Consider the following 19,212-nt stretch of genomic DNA (forward strand, 5'->3'; position numbering starts at 1 on the left):
TTATAGTGGCTTAGGAATGATTGGTCAATCATAGACTGACTAACGTGAGGCCGGCTGTGATCAATCATAAGCACGTGATCCTCTCGACATTAGTTCATAAATAAACTTCACTACCTACACGTCACGATGATGTAGAATGAGCCACGGTAATGCAACACGCAATAACACAAGTGCAAAATGCAGAAAAACACCTGCAATGGCTGCTTTCAGAGATTTCCATTTGAGCACTTCCTGTGCCACTTCCTGTGGTTGAGAGTGCAGCCACAGAGCAGATCACCTCACATTACTGTCACTACACTGAACACAGGATATAAACCACCACCAGTCTAACAAACACACGGAAAACTCGCTAGATCAGATTCAAGACTTTTATTGATGATTAAATTAATCAATTCTCTTAAAGATAGACACGCTCTGCAGACTCTACCGCACAGAGCTGCAGTCATGCTCAGATCACACACTCATCAGGCCATTCCTGCAGCACATTCTGATTCTCCTGAGTTTCTGGATTATCATGATCTGGGTGATCTGAGGTGAACAGAGCACCTGATCACAATATGATCAAGAAATATCCGTCACATCATTCATATCAAACTATTACAGTCAAAACTCTGTAAAATAGACAAACAGAAGGTCTGCTGTCGATCTGTCCTGCCCTGTCAGATTTTCCTTCCTCCCATTCAAAAAGTAGGCAGCACAGGCTGGCTCAGGTTGAGGATCTGAATCTGGCAGTTTGGGTCTGCAAGTGCTGGGGTGAGATCCGCCAGTGCTGAGCGTCCCGCTCCATTTCAGCTCAGATTGAGATTATTGATGGGAAGTTCAGATCATTTTACTGACTCGGATCTTTCAGTCTCGTTCATCAGATGAACGAATCTTTTTTTCAAGTCATTTCGTTCATTTGGTTCAATTTGCTGAAATTTTATTAAAATGTTACGAATTGCTTCCAAACACATCTACAACTAGCCCAAAAGGTTGATCACACGACAGATAAGTCATCAATAAAATACTATAAGAAGGAGAAAATAATCATTCAGTGTTGACCTGCTCTTTTGTCTGTGAAGGTGTTGTTGTCTCTTTGCTCAGTTCACCTCTTCATGTCTTCAAATGTCCGTGGTTCATTCACGTTACACTGACAGTCACATATAATCTTAACCAATGTACACAGTCTGAGTCGATAGGAGCCATGATGATTAGTTCACCTTTCAATTCAATTCTTTATCCGGCTCTAAACGCATATGATTGGCCCGTGATGAACGAGTGACTCAGACCCGATAGAGGACTCGAGAGGTGAACGGATCAATTCTTTTTCCGGCTCTAAGCGCATATGATTGGCTTCTGCCTTTCCGTGATAAACGACTCAAAAGACTTGAAATGAATGATACCACCTGCACAAATGTGCGCACGCACGGATGAACGAATCACTCCCTGAGAGGACTCATAGTTCCCGAGTCATATTGAAGATTCGTTCAAAATGAACAAATCATTCATGAACGACCCATCGCTAATTTAGATCAGTCAGGTGAGTCTTTATCAGCCTCAGGTACAGCACCAGACTCATACAGTGTTGCTCTGTCATTTGCTATCAGACTGCAGCCGTGTGAATCGTGATGTGCAGTGGTGTGATATGAGGCTGTGTGTGCAGACGACACTCAGCAGGACAGTGGAAAAGAGAATTGAACAGAAGAATATTTCAGAGTCACCCCAACATGGAGCAGTTTTCATTCAAATCAACTGAGCTGTTTGGCTCCTGAATCCTGAACGCAGCGTAAAGCTCTTGGTCCTTGGGGAAATCTGCATCAAACATGTACAAGAGCTGAACCTGTGGGATCATCCTGTAGAAGCAAACAGAACCGGCCTCCTGGTCCACAAACACACCGAGCCTCCGGATGGACTCTGTGGTTTGGACCGATTCCCTCTTCTTGTCATGATAAGCCACACATTCAGTTCTGGAGCAACACAAACTCCAAGACATCTCATTGTGTCCCAGACATACTGTAGAACCCGGCCCCTTCCGCTCGAGTCCCTTACAGGCCACGCCCACATGCACATCTGGCCCAATCACATCCACCGTAAAGAAGCAGCGTCCGGTCAGGGGCTGATGGGAAAGGACCTGGTTGCATACGTTAAATCTCTGCTCATTAGGGGGGAGCTGCAGTTTCTCCTTCTGTCGAGTGGCTAAAGTGTTGTCCTCACTCAGGAGGAGATGATTATTAGCCGTCTGAGGGTCAAAGGTGAGCGCCACCGTATCTAAAACACACGAGAGATTCATCTGAAAACGCCAAATACTACTTTAAAAAGGTTTAAATGGATTTTAGCATTTGGATTATTCCATCTTGACTATTCTGCAGGGAGCATTATGAGCTCAAGCTAATTGTGAGGATTTGCACATCACACACCGCTTTACATGTAATCGAGGTAAACCTGGTGGAGCAGTTCGCTTCGACATTTCTATACAGTTTACTGGTGGTTCAATTTTCATGCATGTGTGTACTTACATTTGTGCAGTCCTGGTTGGTGACCGCAGACCCCCCCAGTGAAAACTCTAAATGAAAGTAGAGGAATCCCGTATTTATTCATTTACACAAAACATCACGAGGTAAATCTTATTTACAACAACTTATAAAACCCTGTTCAGTTTCCTTCACTGACGTGTTTTAGGGATGTCAAAAGTACAGACTGAAATCTAAAATGTGCAGATACCAGCAAGCATTGGTCAATGCTAGCGATATCAGCAAACGATACCAGCAAGTGCTGATCAATGATCATTGGAGCCAATCAGCAATGTTTAAGGACCCACTCTACAGCGCTCATATATTAGCAGAAATTGAACTTTATTCAGCTCCAGTTCTAACTGGTACCGAAGTCTGTGCTCATGACAACAGTTGTGCAGTTTTAGTCTCTCAGTAGTAGTAGACACCAGACACAAGCTACAGTACCTCAGTGAAGACAGTTCAGCCCTTAGATTCTCCAGCCCCGAGTCTTCAAGATGATTATAGCGCAGGTCCAGCTCTCTCAGATATAGTGGATGTTGTTTCAGAGATGACAACAGAGAATAAACTCCTTTCATCTGGATCTGACAGCCTGAAATTCTACAAAGCAGAAGCAGTCTTTAGACATCTACATGGCCGGATTGTCACCAAACATTTCAATTCACGTTTGACAATCATGTCATGGTAAATGATCAAGCAGAGAATAATGCAAAAGCAGGATGATGGTGTCCTACAATGAGCGAACATAACAGAATGCTGAATAACATTATTAGATCTGTGCAGTATTTTTTAAAGAGACAATAGCTGAACCTGTTGCCTTCTGTTATGGTTAAGGCAGCTCATGATGTTTTTGTCTGTCAGATTAAGTCAGTTTGACCCTTCAATTCTTGTCATGTCAAAAACATCACCAAACCGCATGATGGTGCTTAAGCACATGGAGCTTCAGTATTTTCCACGATTTGTTCTGAACAGAGCATCTGCCTATCGAGGAGAAGTGAAGAAACTAAGTCAAGCTAGAAACCCAGAGCCTGATGGTCACTGTGAAAGAGCTCCTCGAGTGCCCCAGGCTGGGTGAGAGGTGTCGGTGCTCTGAGCCCCAGAACACTCTGCTGTTCATGAGGGATGACTCTGTTCATCTTCCCTCATCCTGATGGGTCTCCAGCACTCTGGACCTTCAGTGATGCAGAGGTGCTTCTGTCCCCTTCCCCAGATGTGTGCTCTACACTGCTCTCCTGCAGATCTCAAGACAGGCTCTTGGCCTTCATGGCTGTGTTTGCACTGTGAGTGCTCTGTACCTTATGTAGACAAGTGTGTGCTACCTGTGGGCCTTATTTAGCCGGGTGTGATACTAGTGGGCCTCATAGACAGGTGTGTGTGTGTGTGTGTGTGTGTGTGTGTGTGTTACCTGTGGGCCTCATTTGGACAGATGTGTTACAAATGCAATGATGAGGGTAGTGCCTTTGGTAACTGTACGGCTTACTTAAAACCTCTACTAAGGTAATAATAATAGTTCCTTATATTTATACAGCTCTTTTCTGGGTACTCAAAGCTCTTTACACATTTTGGGGGAATCTCTTCATCCACCAACAGTCTGGAGCTCCACTTGGATGAGGCAACAACAGCCCCAGACCACACACCAGCTGATTGGTGGAGAGAAGCCAATTATGCCATGGTGATGGTTAGTAGGCCATGATGGGCAGAGGCCAGTGGGCAGATTTGGAAAGGATACCGGGGGCACACCCCAACAATCTTCCAAGGACATTTTGGAATTTTTAAAAAAGCTTATTGATGCACTTTTATTAATGTAAATGTGAACCATTGACATTAGCATTGAGGACTGTTTAGTTGGACTTACTTCAGAACTTTAAGATGGCACTTATCACTCTGCAGTCCATCTGAGAGAATTTGCACTCCTGAATCTTCTAGATGATTCTCGCTGAGGTCCAGGACCTTCAGATTCACATTTCCTCCAGAAAGCACATCTCTGATCAGCTCCATGTCCTGGCTGTGGAGGTCATTGTGGCTCAGGTTGAGGATCTGAATCTGGCAGTTTGGATCTGAGAGTGCTGGGGCGAGATGTGCCAGTGCAGAGCGTCCCAGTCCATTGTAGCTCAGATTGAGATCAGTCAGGTGAGTGTCTAACAGCTTCAGGTACGGCACCAGACTCATACAGTGTTGCTCTGTCAAGCCACTTCCTTTAAGCCTGTCAGTGATGCATTTACAATTTCATTCAGTTTTGAACAAGAACTTCTATGATACCTTATGCCAGAAGTCACCAAACTTAATCTTTTGAGCGCCAGTGTCCTGCAGAATTTAGCTCCAACTTGCCTCAACACACCTGCCTGGAAGCATCAAGTGTACCTAGTAAGACCTTGATTAGCTTCATCAGGTGTGTTTGATTAGGATTAAAGCTAAATTTTGCTGGACGCCAGCCTTCAGGACAAAGTGTGATGTTCCCAGATAGTCTTTACAGATGCAAGATACTTACAGAGCCTTTCTGACGTATCTGAAGGCTGAGGAGAGTCTCTGAAACCCTTCTAAGGTGATGTTGTATTTCCTGAGGTCAAACTCAGTGTGTTCTTCATCCGAAATCCTCAAGTGGTAAGCCAGAAGTGTGCACTGGAACAGTGTGAGGGGCTCTTTGGATTGTGAGCGTTCAAGCTCTGGCAAATTCTGCAAAAAAGACTTGTCCTTGAGCTCAAGGAGGCACCGAATGAGACTAACGCATCGCTCAGAGGACAGATCTCTCCTCCTCAGGGACTTAATATGCTTGGTCACCTTTTTGTGCTCAGGTGAACTATTGCCCCAGAATGGAGGCAGGAATGCTTCAAGTAGACGTCTGTTGGAATCACAGGAAATCCCAAAGAGGAAACAAGTGAAAAGGTCCAAGTGTCCACTCTCAGTCTGCAAAACCACATTAGTCACATCTTTGAGGAAATCGCTCAAAGTAGATTTCTCTTTCTTTTTGCCAGTTCCTATTTTCAGGGAGTCTTCATTGTTTAACAGAAATTGACGGTATGCAAACAAGGCTGCAAAGAATTCCTGCACCGTGAGATGAACGAAGCTGAAAAATGTGGTCCTGTTGTAAAACATACTTTTGTAGCGTGAGAGGCAGGTCAGAACGCCAGGATTCTGAGGCACTTCATCTACATTGATGTTGTACTTCATCAAATCTTCTTTCTTGAAGATGGAGTTCTTTTCTCTCAGCTGCCAGTACGCCAGCTCGGCCATATTCTTGATCTGTTTGCTGTGCTCCTGGAGAGCATCTTCTTCTGAAAGCTCCTCTACCTGATACTTCTTGTGGCTCAACCCAGTCTGAATCAGCAGATAGTGAATGTACAATTCCGTCTGATTGGAAGGCATGATTTGATTCTGATTTTGATTTGCAGTGATGTGTTTGAGAACATGAAATGTAATCCAAGAAAACAGAGGTATGTGGCACAAAATCCACAGGCTCTTCTGAGACTTCAGGTGACTGATGACCTTCTGGGAGAGTGCTGGGTCAGCAAATTGGCTCTTGAAGAACTTCTCCTTCTGCTCATCTCTGAATCCCCTGATTTGAGTTTTGTATCCATGTTTGAAGATGTGGGATGGAAGTTGTCCAGCGGCGACGGGTCGGCTGGTGATCCACAGGTGTGCAGATGGAAGCAGTTTTCCCAATAGGAGGTTTACTAGAAGCACATCAACTGTGGCCTTTTCGGTTTCACTTGACAAAAAGCGGCTTTTAAAGTTCAAGGGCTGTCTGTATTCATCCAGACCATCTAAGATGAACAGAACTTTCCTATCCCAGATCCACTCAGAGATCTGTCTTGCCTTTTTTAACATGGGGTAAAAATCAATAAGCACATCTAGAAGACTCTTTTCTCCCTCCAGCAAGTTCAGCTCTCGGAACGGGAGCAAAAACACAAGCTCTAGATCCTGATTGGCTTTTCCGTTTGCCCAGTCGAGGATAAACTTCTGAATGGTGACCGTTTTCCCGATTCCGGCAATTCCTTTGGTTAAAACAATCTTCACAGTCTCATCTCCATCATCAGGCGACTGCAGGATTTGATTATAGGTTACGACGGTTTGCTTTGATGAGTTGAATTCATGTGTTTTCTCATCCTGCCAGATCTCATGTTCTCTATTGATGGGATCCGAGTCATCGTTGATGATAAACAGTTCTGTGTACATCTTGTTTAGACAGACAGATTCAGATGCGCATCCCTCAAAAGTCCTACCACAGTCTTTCTCCATTTTTGTTTTCATCTCATTCTTTAGGTTTTGGAAGATCTCTAAGAATCAAAGTTGAAGACTCTTATTAACAGGAGCATCACACTTCAGTAAGGACAGTGTTCTACAACAAGAGCTCTTACCATCTTCATCACCTGCTGAGGTAGAGTGAGACATGTTCTGCTGAAAAAATCAACACAATATTCACACATTAATACACATAAACATATCTCTCATGCACAACACATTGCATTATCCTCACTGCAAGAGTTTAGACACTCACCACATGTATGTTCATATAAACACCTCCTGATATGTTATTTCCCAGTACATTCGGGGAAACAACGGTGCTGTTGTTAGTGTGGTCAACTGTGGAGTAATACTGACATGGTTTAGCTGAGAACTGTGATACAGAATTATCCTCATCTAGCTGACGGTTGTTGTGCTGCTGTAATGCCATGTTTCCAGAGTGTGCTTGAACACAGTCCCCATCTGTTAAAAAACAAAACAATTACATACACAACCAAAGCAGTGTAAATATAGTGAAGCTCACAGACGAACAGTGCGTCCGGAAAGTACTGACAGCGCTTCCCTTTCCCACATGTCAGAGCCTGATTCATAATAAACTACATTCATCACTTTCCCCAAATGTTTATTTTTGCATTAGCTCCATTAGTTTGGATATTGTTATCCCTCAGTATGGTTCAGGTCTGGGCTCTGGGCACTCCAGCATAATCAGAGGCGTCTCGCTATCCCTGCTTTAATATCTGGACATTCTGGCAAATCCTGTCTCCTTCCCCAGATCAGTGCTCTACACTGCTGACCCGCAGATTTACAGATGGGCTGTGGGCTTTATATAGACAGGTGTGTGTTACCTGAGGGATTTATATAGACAGGTGTGTGTTACCTGAGAGATTTATATAGACAGGTGTGTGTTACCTGAGGGATTTATATAGACAGGTGTGTGTTACCTGAGGGATTTATATAGACAGGTGTGTGTTACCTGAGGGATTTATATAGACAGGTGTGTGTTACCTGAGGGATTTATATAGACAGGTGTGTGTTACCTGAGAGATTTATATAGACAGGTGTGTGTTACCTGAGAGATTTATATAGGCAGGTGTGTGTTACCTGAGAGATTTATATAGGCAGGTGTGTGTTACCTGAGGGATTTATATAGACAGGTGTGTGTTACCTGAGGGATTTATATAGACAGGTGTGTGTTACCTGAGGGATTTATATAGACAGGTGTGTGTTACCTGAGGGATTTATATAGACAGGTGTGTGTTAACTGAGAGATTTATATAGGCAGGTGTGTGTTACCTGAGGGATTTATATAGACAGGTGTGTGTTACCTGAGGGATTTATAGACAGGTGTGTGTTACCTGAGGGATTTATATAGGCAGGTGTGTGTTACCTGAGGGATTTATATAGGCAGGTGTGTGTTACCTGAGGGATTTATATAGGCAGGTGTGTGTTACCTGAGGGATTTATATAGGCAGGTGTGTGTTACCTGAGGGATTTATATAGGCAGGTGTGTGTTACCTGAGGGATTTATATAGGCAGGTGTGTGTTACCTGAGGGATTTATATAGACAGGTGTGTGTTACCTGAGGGATTTATATAGACAGGTGTGTGTTACCTGAGGGATTTATATAGACAGGTGTGTGTTACCTGAGGGATTTATATAGACAGGTGTGTGTTACCTGAGGGATTTATATAGGCAGGTGTGTATAACCTATGGGTTATACAGTATATAGACAGGTGTGTTACATGTGGTGCTTATATTGACAAGTGTGTGTGTTACCTGTGGACTATACAGTATATAGAAAGGTGTGTGTGTTTGTGTTACCTGTGGACAATACAGTATATAGACAGGTGTTACCTGTGGTGCTTATATAGACAGGTGTGTGTTACCTGTGGCCCTTATATAGACGGGTGTGTATTACTTGGGGCCGTATATGGGCAGGTGTGTGTGTGTGACCTGTGGGCTTTATATAGACAGGTGTGTGTGTTACATGTGGGCCTAAAACAAACAGGTGTAAGTTACCTGTGGGCGTTATATAGAGGGGTGTGTGTTACCTGTGGGACCTAATATAGACAGGTTAGGGTTCGTAATGCCTGATCATGTCCACCTGAGCTCAGTGCCGAGTGTAATGCCATGCTGTCAGTACTGAATCATGAACTGAGCCCATGTGGGAATAAGGCTGTAACACACCTGTGGGAAACTCACACACTCTGAACACTTTCTGGATGCACTGCAGTGTCTAATGTTAAAGTCAGCTCTCCTACATGTAGTTTGCTCGTTCCGTCTTTTTGTCTGGCCATGTTCCTCCTGTTGGTCCTCTATAATGTCCTGCAACTGCTCTCTGGATCTCTTCCTGTTGTTGAGATGGACAGTTATGAGACTGTGTTATTTATAAGCAACAGCAATGATGATATGCGGATTGACGGATGATGTAGACAGCACAGCATTTATAGATCTGCAGGCACATTCACTGTATCGTTAACATATTGTTCACCTGATCTCAGACCCTATATATGCTTCTCTAAACCATGATGACTAAACCAGAGCGTATTAATATCGCAATAAAAGTTAAACACAGAGAAGCAGACCGCTGGAAAAATGCAGTAGCAGAATTAATGTTCCTCATATAGACTACAGGACATACAGTGACCCAGTTTAATCAGTACTTATAACTAAAACAGATCAGGCATTTTTTCTGGACCAGTAAATTAATTTAGTTATGGACCAGTACACTCACTGGCCACTTTATTAGGTACACCTGTCCAACACTAATGTCCACTCAGCCAATCACAGGGCAGCAGCTCACTGCATTTCGGCATGTAGACATGGTCAAGAGGATCTGCTGCAGGTCAGAGTGAGCATCAGAATGGAGAAGAAAGGGGATTTAAGAGACTTGGTTATTGGTGCCAGACGGCCGCTCCTGTCAGCTAAGAACAGGAAACTGAGGCTACAATTCACACAGACTCACCAAAACTGGACAATAGAAGATTGGAGAAACGTTGCTGCTCTGATGAGTCTCCATTTCTGCTGACACATTCAGATGCTCGGCTCAGACAACATGAAAGCATGGATCATCCTGCCTTGTATCAGCGGTTCAGGCTGGTGGTGGTGGTGTAATGGTGTGGGGGAGATTTTCTTTGGGTCCATTAGTACCAATTGAGCATCAACGCCACAGCCTACCTGAGTATTGCTGCTGACCATGTCCATCCCTTTATGAGCACAGTGTCTCCATCTTCTGATGGCTACTTCCAGCAGGATAACGCAGCATGTCATAAAGCTCAATCATCTCAGACTGGTTTCTTGAACATGACGATGAGTTCACTGTACTCAAATGGCCTCCACAGTCACCAGAGCTCAATCCAATAGAGCAGCTTTGGGATGTGGTGAACGGGAGATTGGCATCATGGATGTGCAGCCGACAAATCTGCAGCAACTGTGTGATGCTATCATGACAATATGGAGCAAAATCTCTGAGGAATATTTCCAGTAGCTTGCTGAATCTCTGACATGAAGGATTAAAGCGGTTCTGAAGACTAAGGGGGTCCGACCCGGTACTAGTGATGTGTACCTAATAAAGTGGCCGCTGAGTGTACATTAATGATTGTGAATAAATCACAGAATATTTTTGTTATCAGTGAATTAGTTAAACAGTACGGGTGTAACAACACACTGATTTGGATCAAAATATCTATTAAATAAGGGTATGATGGATTAATTATTTGTTTGAAATACTGACACTTCTGTAAAGATGCAATATTATTTTGACTGTCTCCACATCTTCATGTATTCCAGCAGAAGTTCAGCCTCAAAAACATGTACAAGTTTTAATATGCTTTACCTAGTTAATATAAAGTTTTGATCAACTATCTGCTTTAAAACTGTCAGTAAAGTCTGCAAATAAGTACACACATCAATAAACATGACCGAATGTCTGAGTGCTGCAGTATTTACTATAGTATGTGCATTTCCATCATTAAATAATTGACTTCAAGCATAGAGACACATCTGATCAGTTCTTTAGCAGCTGCCAGATAAAGCCGCTGTACATGAATGATGGTCATGTGGATATATATAATAAACAGGTGTTATAAGCCCTGCAGCATCATCAGCATCACTGCTGTATTATGTGTTCAGATTTAACCTCATCTGCAGCCCGCAACTTCCTCTTTCATTTTGGACAGGATAAATATGTGACTGGTACCTTTCTAAGCGGTTGTAGGTGTTCTTCTGAAGTAAATAGTTCTGGTTTGTCGTGTTTTTGTCGTCCATGTCTGCGTGTTTGTTCGCCTCTGTCGTGTTCCGTTATTAGTACACTTCCCGCTCACAGTCTGGGCTGCAGTGCAAAAGCGCGCCAGTGGGGCGGAAGTTGGTCGTCATTTATGAGAGGGCGGGGCAAGAAAAGCCCGTCAGATTCACTCAGAATAAAGATTACAGGCGCTCTGATTATTGAATTATTTTAGGACCTAATTAGTTCAGACAGCTGCAATGTAAAAAGACAGTATTAATTTTAATTTATAACAGTAATAATCTAAACCCAGAGGCGTTCCCGGCGAGTTGAACAGTAAATCTGTGCGGGTTTATTAGTGTCATCATCAGCCACAGGTTAAATCAGAAATATTCTGTTTTTGTGACCAGTTTGCTGAGCTTTCATCACTTACTATCCGAAAATAAGTTCATAAAGTAAAAAAAGCACAGCTTATCAGCAGTTCCTGCATGAAATGATGTTGTTTAAATTAACATTCTCTCAAATAAATATAGCTTAATCATAATAATATGAATAACAACATTATGCGACGCTAATAAAATATAAACTGGTGCACTGGATGATGTTTATTTTTAGGAAAAGATTTACTGTTCCGGAATTCGCTTTCAATGCACTGCGTTTGAGACTGAGTGAGAACAGCTGTGCTTCCTGCAGTCACCAGCAGAGGGAGCCACATTACTGCTGCAGGCCTGACGCGCATGCGCGGTGTGTGAAAGCCATCTGAGTGACAGATGCTGGTGTTCTCCGTCTGCTGAACACAGGGAAGCGGGGTGTTTGCTGATTATTGCTTTAATGATCTGCTAAACACACCGACACTGCGCTGATCTGCAGTCAGTCTGGCTGAAATGACTCACCTGTGCTCGCTCTATCTGTGTAATGATGAAGAGCTCCGCTAGACGGCGCGTACATCTCTTCACTTGACACTCTGCTCCTGGCGGGAAACTCTAAGGTAAACAGCTGATGTTTGTCGAATATTGTTGCTGATTAAAGGTCTCTGTGCTGGAAGCTCTGTCTGTGAACACTTATAAGCAGACTTTACTGCACTAGACACACACTTCTCCTGTGTTCAGGATGGATCCCTAACATGAATCCAGCACATACTCTCAGTACACACTGTGAGGACACCTGTACCTCCGCCAGAGAACAATGTTGTTTGGCCTTCAGTGGGTCTACTGTTTTGACTAATGCGCAGACTAAATGCTCTATATGTGTCTGTGTGTGTCTGTGTGTGTGTGTGTGTGTGTGTGTGTGTGTTGACTATTGGATTTTTAGGATTGTTTATATTGTGTCTGCATTATATTATATATGTTTAGTTTAATGCATATGAGAAAATAGCTGAAGATATGATGCTGTTTGTGTGTATGTGTGTGTGTGTGCGCGTGTGCGCGCAGGGGCCCATGCTGCCCCCAGGCCCCGTGTGTCCCTCTGTGATGACGCTGGGCTCGGGCTCAGGTGACTGCAGGCTAAATCAGGCCTAATGAAGCAGAGGCACTGAACCTGTTGACCTCTGACCTCCGGGAGCGTCACTGCATCAGATGTGGAAACACACACACTCACACAGAGACTCTCTCTCTCTCACACACACACACACTCTCTCTCTCTCTCTCTCTCTCTCGCAGTGGGTCAGACCTGAGGCCTGTCGGGACTCATCCAGCGCAGTGCAGATGCTAATATTAGCCGGATGTTTGCGTCCCTCAGGTGCAGCTCCTGAATTAGCGGAGAGACACAAATAGGAAAGAAGCTCCTGGAAATGAGTGTGTGTGTGTGTGTGTGAGACTAGATGGGACTCAGCAGGACATGAGCATCACAGCTCTAATGCGGACCAGTCAACACGACACACTGTAAAAGAACAGAGACGTGTGTGTGTGTGCGTGTGTGTGTGTGTGTGCGCAGATCAGTCAGTGATGTGGAGAATGTGTTTTAGCTGGTTATCTTTAGTGCCCCCTGCTCAGTGTGTTATGTGCTCAATGATGAGAATGAAAGATCAGCCTGAGTGCGCACACACACACACACACACACACACCTGACGCTCCACAGAGATTACAGATTTCAGTAATTACATTCATACCATTTATTACAATTAAGCAGCTATAATTGAAGGTAATGTTTGTTTATATTAATAATAATAATCTTGTTATAATTAATATTTATTAACACATTCTACATTAAGCTTATTTTATTTACATATTTATAAGTTTACATTTTATTTTAGATGATAATATTTATAATGATTAATGTTATTATAAGCAATATTTAATATTTGTTTATAATAATTAAATATGAAATAAGCAGCTCAAATATGTTTATTTTATATCATAATATTCATTCATTCATTTTCCTTCAGCTTAGTCTCTTATTCATCAGGGGTCACCACAGCGGAATGAACCATCAACTATTCCAGCATATGTTTTACACAGTGGATGCCCTTCCAGCTGCAACCCAGTACTGGGGAAATTTTTATTATTGTTAAATAAAATTATTTATTATATTAACTTATTGTTATTATTAACAATTAGCTAATATTAACAAAAATATCCACTAAATAAATAAAGAAGTAATTATTCGCTATTGTTCTTGTTTTGTAGTCAGTAAATGTGTTTAAATGAGTTCGGATGTTAATTTGTTGGTTATTGACGAGCTCTTCTTGGTTATTGTGTGCTGTCTTCAGTGATGATGTCACTTCCTGTGGCCTCATCAATGTCATGTTTGGTTTGTTCTGTGAGGAGGACGACAGCTGTGATTGACAGCGTTTCCATGGCAGCGGCTCTTAAACAAGGCTTTCGTGCCCGCCCACATTTAAAGAAGACACCACTGATGGAAAGACAGCTGTGTGTGTGTGTGTGTGTGTGTGTGTGTGTGTGTGTTTCTCCTGTGTTTCAGGAGACCCGTAAACACGCGCGCACACACACATGGGGTGTATATGTGTGCATCAATGTATCTGTGTGTGTGTGTGTGTGTGTGTGTAAGTTTTTGTCAGTGTGTATTTCAGTGCAATTTATGTGTATTGAACGAGTGTCAGTGTGAGAGTGTGTCTGTGTGTCAACACGTGTGTTTGAGTGTGTGTCAGCATGAGTGTGTGTTTGTGTTAATGTTTGTCTGAGTGTGTTGTGTAGTCTGTGTGCCAGCGCATGTGTGTGTCAGTGTGAATGTGTCTGAGTGTGTGTGCGTACAAGTGTGTGTGTGTGTGTGTCAACGCAAGTGTGTTTAAACGTTAATATGACTGTTTGTCTCTGTATCTCAATGCATGTGTGTTTCAGTGTGTGTGTCTGCATGTGAGTATATGTCAGTGCTTGTGAGTGTGTGTGTGTGTGTGTTATATTTAGAGGTAGCTCTGATATCTGCTCTCTCCTCCCACTGCAGCCCCCCCTTTCAGTCTCTCTCTCTCTCTCTCTCTCTCGTCCTGAATGTGACTGAATCACAGCAGAATCACAGCGGTGGAGAAACAGTGGCGATCACCAGTGCTGAGGTGAGACGCGCTCTATATTATGGTGTGTGTGTGTGTGTGTGTGTGTGTGTGTGTGTTCTGCAGCGGATCTGCAAGTCGTGTGTGTGTGTGTGTTTTTGACTGTGGTGTTCTGCTGATTTCTCTGTGGTCTGTGTTGTATTGAGCTGATCATCTCACACACACACACACACACACACACACACACACACACACACACATAAACGTTCTGGAAGGCAGAGGCTGGAGGAACAGGGTGATCTGCTGAAGGGCATGTCGTCTGGTGTGTCAGGATCAGTGTTCTCTGTGAATGAGCTGTGTTAGTCTGAGCCGGCGGTCAGATCTCTGCGTTCACACACACACACACACACACACACACACACACACACACACACACACACACACACTCAGGTCCTCCAGTGGATGTGTTTAATGCACAGCACTCATCAATATAGCAATACTGATGATCAATACAGGATGAGTGTGCTCTATATGCTGTTTAATAGCGTCTCTCTCACACATTACAGCAGCGCTTCTCAAACTGTGGTGTGTGTACCGCTCGTGGTTGAATATGCGTTGAACATGTGAATATGACATAATAATACTCATTATATGACATGTAGCCTGTATTTCTGAGGTCCAGGCAACATTATGCACTATAAGCTAATACTTTACATTTCAGCACAGCACTTTTCTTTTTACATTGAGCATATTTTAATGTATATATTCATAACATGAGATCATAAACTAATGTTGGAGCACATCTGATCATTTCTGGAAGCTGACTCCAGCAGCAGGGGGCGCTGTTACAGCTGAAGATGACTCCAGCAGCAGGGGGCGCTGTTACAGCTGAAGCTGACTCCAGCAGCAGGGGGCGCTGTTATAGCTGAAGCTGACTCCAGCAGCAGGGGGCGCTGTTACAGCTGAAGATGACTCCAGCAGCAGGGGGCGCTGTTACAGCTGAAGATGACTCCAGCAGCAGGGGGCGCTGTTATAGCTGAAGCTGACTCCAGCAGCAGGGGGCGCTGTTACAGCTGAAGATGACTCCAGCAGCAGGGGGCGCTGTTACAGCTGAAGATGACTCCAGCAGCAGGGGGCGCTGTTACAGCTGAAGATGACTCCAGCAGCAGGGGGCGCTGTTATAGCTGAAGCTGACTCCAGCAGCAGGGGGCGCTGTTACAGCTGAAGATGACTCCAGCAGCAGGGGGCGCTGTTACAGCTGAAGATGACTCCAGCAGCAGGGGGCGCTGTTACAGCTGAAGCTGACTCCAGCAGCAGGGGGCGCTGTTACAGCTGAAGCTGACTCCAGCAGCAGGGGGCGCTGTTACAGCTGAAGATGACTCCAGCAGCAGGGGGCGCTGTTACAGCTGAAGATGACTCCAGCAGCAGGGGGCGCTGTTACAGCTGAAGATGACTCCAGCAGCAGGGGGCGCTGTTACAGCTGAAGATGACTCCAGCAGCAGGGGGCGCTGTTACAGCTGAAGATGACTCCAGCAGCAGGGGGCGCTGTTATAGCTGAAGCTGACTCCAGCAGCAGGGGGCGCTGTTACAGCTGAAGATGACTCCAGCAGCAGGGGGCGCTGTTATAGCTGAAGATGACTCCAGCAGCAGGGGGCGCTGTTATAGCTGAAGGCCGATTCCCCTGCTCTGACTGACTTATTTGATCCTGCTGATCTGAGTGATCTGTCAGGTGTGTGTTCACTCATATCTGTGCTGTGTTGAGCTCGTAGACTCTTCAGTGATGTATAGAGCAGTATAATACTGTAAACTCTGCTCTGACTGTAGCTGGGAGTCAGTGTAGACACCTGAGGACAGCTGTGATGAGCTCTGATGTTCTGGTTCTGGTCATTATCCTGGCCGCAGTGTTCTGGATGAGCTGTGACTGTCTGATTGTGTGTTTGGCAAGGGTTTGAGCTCAGATCAGTGTTTAGTGTGCAGTAGTTCAGTCCTCGTGTAATAATCAGCAAAATGTACATCCAGCCGGTGGTTATCACAGAATAAACCCTTCAGTGTCATAGATCCGCTGCTGATTAACCTGTTGTGCTGTACTCTGTGATAACCACCGGCTGGATGCACATTATCCTGTACTCTGAGTATTTTAGCTCTGCGTGCTAATAATGCTAAACTAGCCTGAATGATTGATGTAGTGATGAATGTTCGCCTGTTCAGCCGTTTGAGCTGATCGTGGTTCAGTTTTCAGTGTTTGCTCTGGATCTGCTGCTGGAGCTCCAGTGGATCCCGCATCAGGTGTCCATATATGTGACGTGTGTGTGTGTGTGTGTGTGTGTGTGTATACAGGTGAAGTCAGAATTATTAGCCCCCCTGTTTATTTTTTCCCCCAGTTTCTGTTTATTGTAGAGCAGATTTCTGTAACACATTTCTAATCATAACAGTGTTAATAACTCATCTCTAATCACTGATTTATTTCCTCTTTGTCATGATGACAGTAAATAATATTAGACTAGATATTCTTCAAGACACTTCTATACAGCTTACAGTGACATGTAAAGGCTTCACTAGGGTAATTAGGGTAACTAGGCAGGTTAGGGAAATTAGGCAAGTTATTGTATATCAGTGATTTGTTCTGTAGAAAATCAAGAAAAAAATATATAGCTTAAAGGGGTTAATAATATTGACTTTAAAATGGTGTTTTAAAAAATTAAAAACTGCTTTTATTCTAGCCAAAATAAAACAAATCAGACTTTCTCCAGAAGAACAAATATCATCAGACATACTGTGAACATTTCCTCAATCTGCTCAACATCATCTGGGAAATATTTAACAAAGAAAAGAAATTCAAAGGGGGTGAATAATTCTGACTTCACCTGTGTATATACACACACACACACACACACACACACACACACACACTACCTGACAGTAGTCTTGTCGCCTTTTTAGGGACAGAAATACTAACTGTTCTTCTAGGTGATGATTTAGTATCAGAAGTGTCTTATATGAAAGGCAGGGGCCTCTAGATAACGCTTACAGGGTGTCCACGGGCTCTTAAAAAGTATTCTAAGTTAGCAAATCAGTGTAGAGAAACTTGAAGACCCTTAAAAGTATTAAATCTGATCGTGTCTTGATGTTGACTGATTTGATGAGGACAGTGCGGTCTGACTCTGCTCAGACTAAAGTGTCATCACTGAACAGAAATAATGTCCAGTATAGAATATAAAGTCCTGCTGCAGTGGAGACAGAATGAAGATTGTGTCTGACTCCATCATGACTGATGTGGAGGCTGAAGTTTGAGCAGGAGCGCTATCCTGCTGGAGAATTGTCCCTCTCCTGTGGTTTGTAATGTAATGGGCAGCACAGATGTCTTGATACCTCAGGCTGTTGATGTTGCAGATCTCTCCATACTGAATGAACCCCAAACCATGACTTCTCCTTCACCAAACTTGACTGATTTCTGTGAGAATCTTGGTCCATGCTGGTTCCAGTAGGTCTTCTGCAGTATTGGTGATGATTGGGATGCAGATCAGCAGATGATCCAGCAGAGAAATCCACCTTCTGACACTTTCACACATCATCAACTAGAAGACCAGTTACTATCTGCTGCTCTTACAGCTGACATTGACAGCAAGACTTCTGTCAGATAGTGTATGCATGTGTGTGTGTATATATATATATATATATATATATATATATATATATATATATATATATATATATATATATATATATGTATGTGTGTGTGTGTGTATGTGTGTGTGTGTGTCTGTGTGTGTGAGAAACACTGATACGGCTGGCACAGGTCCTGATATTCCCCTCATGTGTCTCTGAGATCCACAAACAGCTCAAACTCTTTGCCACTGAACTGTAAATGTGCTCCGTATGCATTGGCTCTGCAGGATCAGGACTGAAACACACACACACACACACACACACACACACACACACACACACACACACACACTCAGAGTGACAGATGAGTGTTTAATCCAGAGCTTCAGCTGTGAAGAGCTGATCAGAGGCCTGCAGAACTGTAAGGAGGATCAGGAATCAGGATTACAGATTATCTGCAGGTGTGTGTGTGTGTGTGTGTGTGTGTGTGTGTGTGAGATTCTCCTGAAGGACAGCAGCTGATCACGCACTCGAGGCGTCACTAAGTTCATTACAGACACAGATTCAGGAATCGTCTGTGATCATCATCACCTGTGTTTCTCCCATAACAGATTCTGTTGAACACAAATGAAGCTGTATTGCAGAATGCTGGAAACCTGTAACCATTGACTTCCACAGTATTAGTTCTCCTACTATTGAGGTCAGTGTTCACAGGTTTATTCTCTCAGATAAATGAACTGAAACTGGTGTGGGACTGATAAGGAAGAGTAATGTTGACAGACTGCTGGTTTCAGGGTGAGCTGTCCCTTTAAGGCCTTTACGCTGCTTCTGTCACTGATGATGATGATGATGATGATGATGATGATGATGATGATGATGATGATGATAATGAAGCATGTTTGTGTGTCAGTGTCAGTGTCCCGTCAGGTCAGAAGCACACATTAAAGCTTGTGTTGTTCAATGATGGTGCTGTTGTTGAATCCTGCAGGGGTTTGAGCTGGACCACTCTTCTCTCAATCAGCTCTTCTGAGGTTTCCGCAGGGTTGTGAGTGTGTTTATGGGGGTTTCTGACCATCCCTCTATCATTCAGCGTTCATTAGGGTGGAGGTCAGGACTCTGTGCAGGCCAGCCCAGTCCTCCTTCATATCTTTGTGGAGCTGGATTGTGGCCATGTTGGACAGGAATGCCCGTCCTCAAAGCTGACAGCATGA

The 19,212-nt window shown here is 43.7% G+C and overlaps 2 protein-coding genes across 39 annotated transcripts in view; one reads left to right on the forward strand and one right to left on the reverse strand.

Moving 5' to 3' along the window:
* Window positions 1-354: 354 nt before the first annotated feature.
* Window positions 355-11,081, reverse strand: LOC147834941 (NACHT, LRR and PYD domains-containing protein 3). Its single transcript, XM_087274175.1, has 9 exons — window positions 10,930-11,081; window positions 8,993-9,081; window positions 6,985-7,193; window positions 6,845-6,884; window positions 4,978-6,763; window positions 4,345-4,692; window positions 2,937-3,089; window positions 2,496-2,542; window positions 355-2,247 (listed from the first exon to the last, which is right to left on the reverse strand). Exons 1-9 carry the CDS (start codon window positions 10,995-10,997, stop codon window positions 1,697-1,699), a joined length of 3,291 nt encoding a protein of 1,096 aa, XP_087130301.1. The 5' UTR covers window positions 10,998-11,081; the 3' UTR covers window positions 355-1,696.
* A 640-nt stretch (window positions 11,082-11,721) lies between these two features.
* The window catches only part of filip1l (filamin A interacting protein 1-like), a 44,780-nt gene continuing 37,289 nt past the window's right edge, over window positions 11,722-19,212 (forward strand). For 25 of the 38 annotated variants that reach the window (XM_087271604.1, XM_087271610.1, XM_087271611.1 and 22 more), the window contains 1 exon segment: window positions 14,410-14,458. The gene's annotated coding sequence lies outside the window, so the exon portion shown is untranslated. 38 annotated transcript variants of the gene reach the window in all.

Source organism: Danio rerio, chromosome 11 (assembly GCF_052040795.2).
Source record: "Danio rerio strain M-AB ecotype USA chromosome 11, GRCz13ab, whole genome shotgun sequence".
NCBI classification, from domain to species: Eukaryota; Metazoa; Chordata; class Actinopteri; order Cypriniformes; family Danionidae; genus Danio; species Danio rerio.

Excerpts from the sequence above, each read along its gene's own strand:
- LOC147834941 (XM_087274175.1), bottom strand. The coding sequence starts at position 10,997 with ATGGACGACAAAAACACGACAAACCAGAACTATTTACTTCAGAAGAAC. Across the intron at positions 6,764-6,844 it reads CTCAGCAGGTGATGAAGATG|AGATCTTCCAAAACCTAAAG; the intron begins GTAAGAGCTCTT and ends TTTGATTCTTAG. Across the intron at positions 4,693-4,977 it reads AGATACGTCAGAAAGGCTCT|GCTTAAAGGAAGTGGCTTGA; the intron begins GTAAGTATCTTG and ends CATCACTGACAG.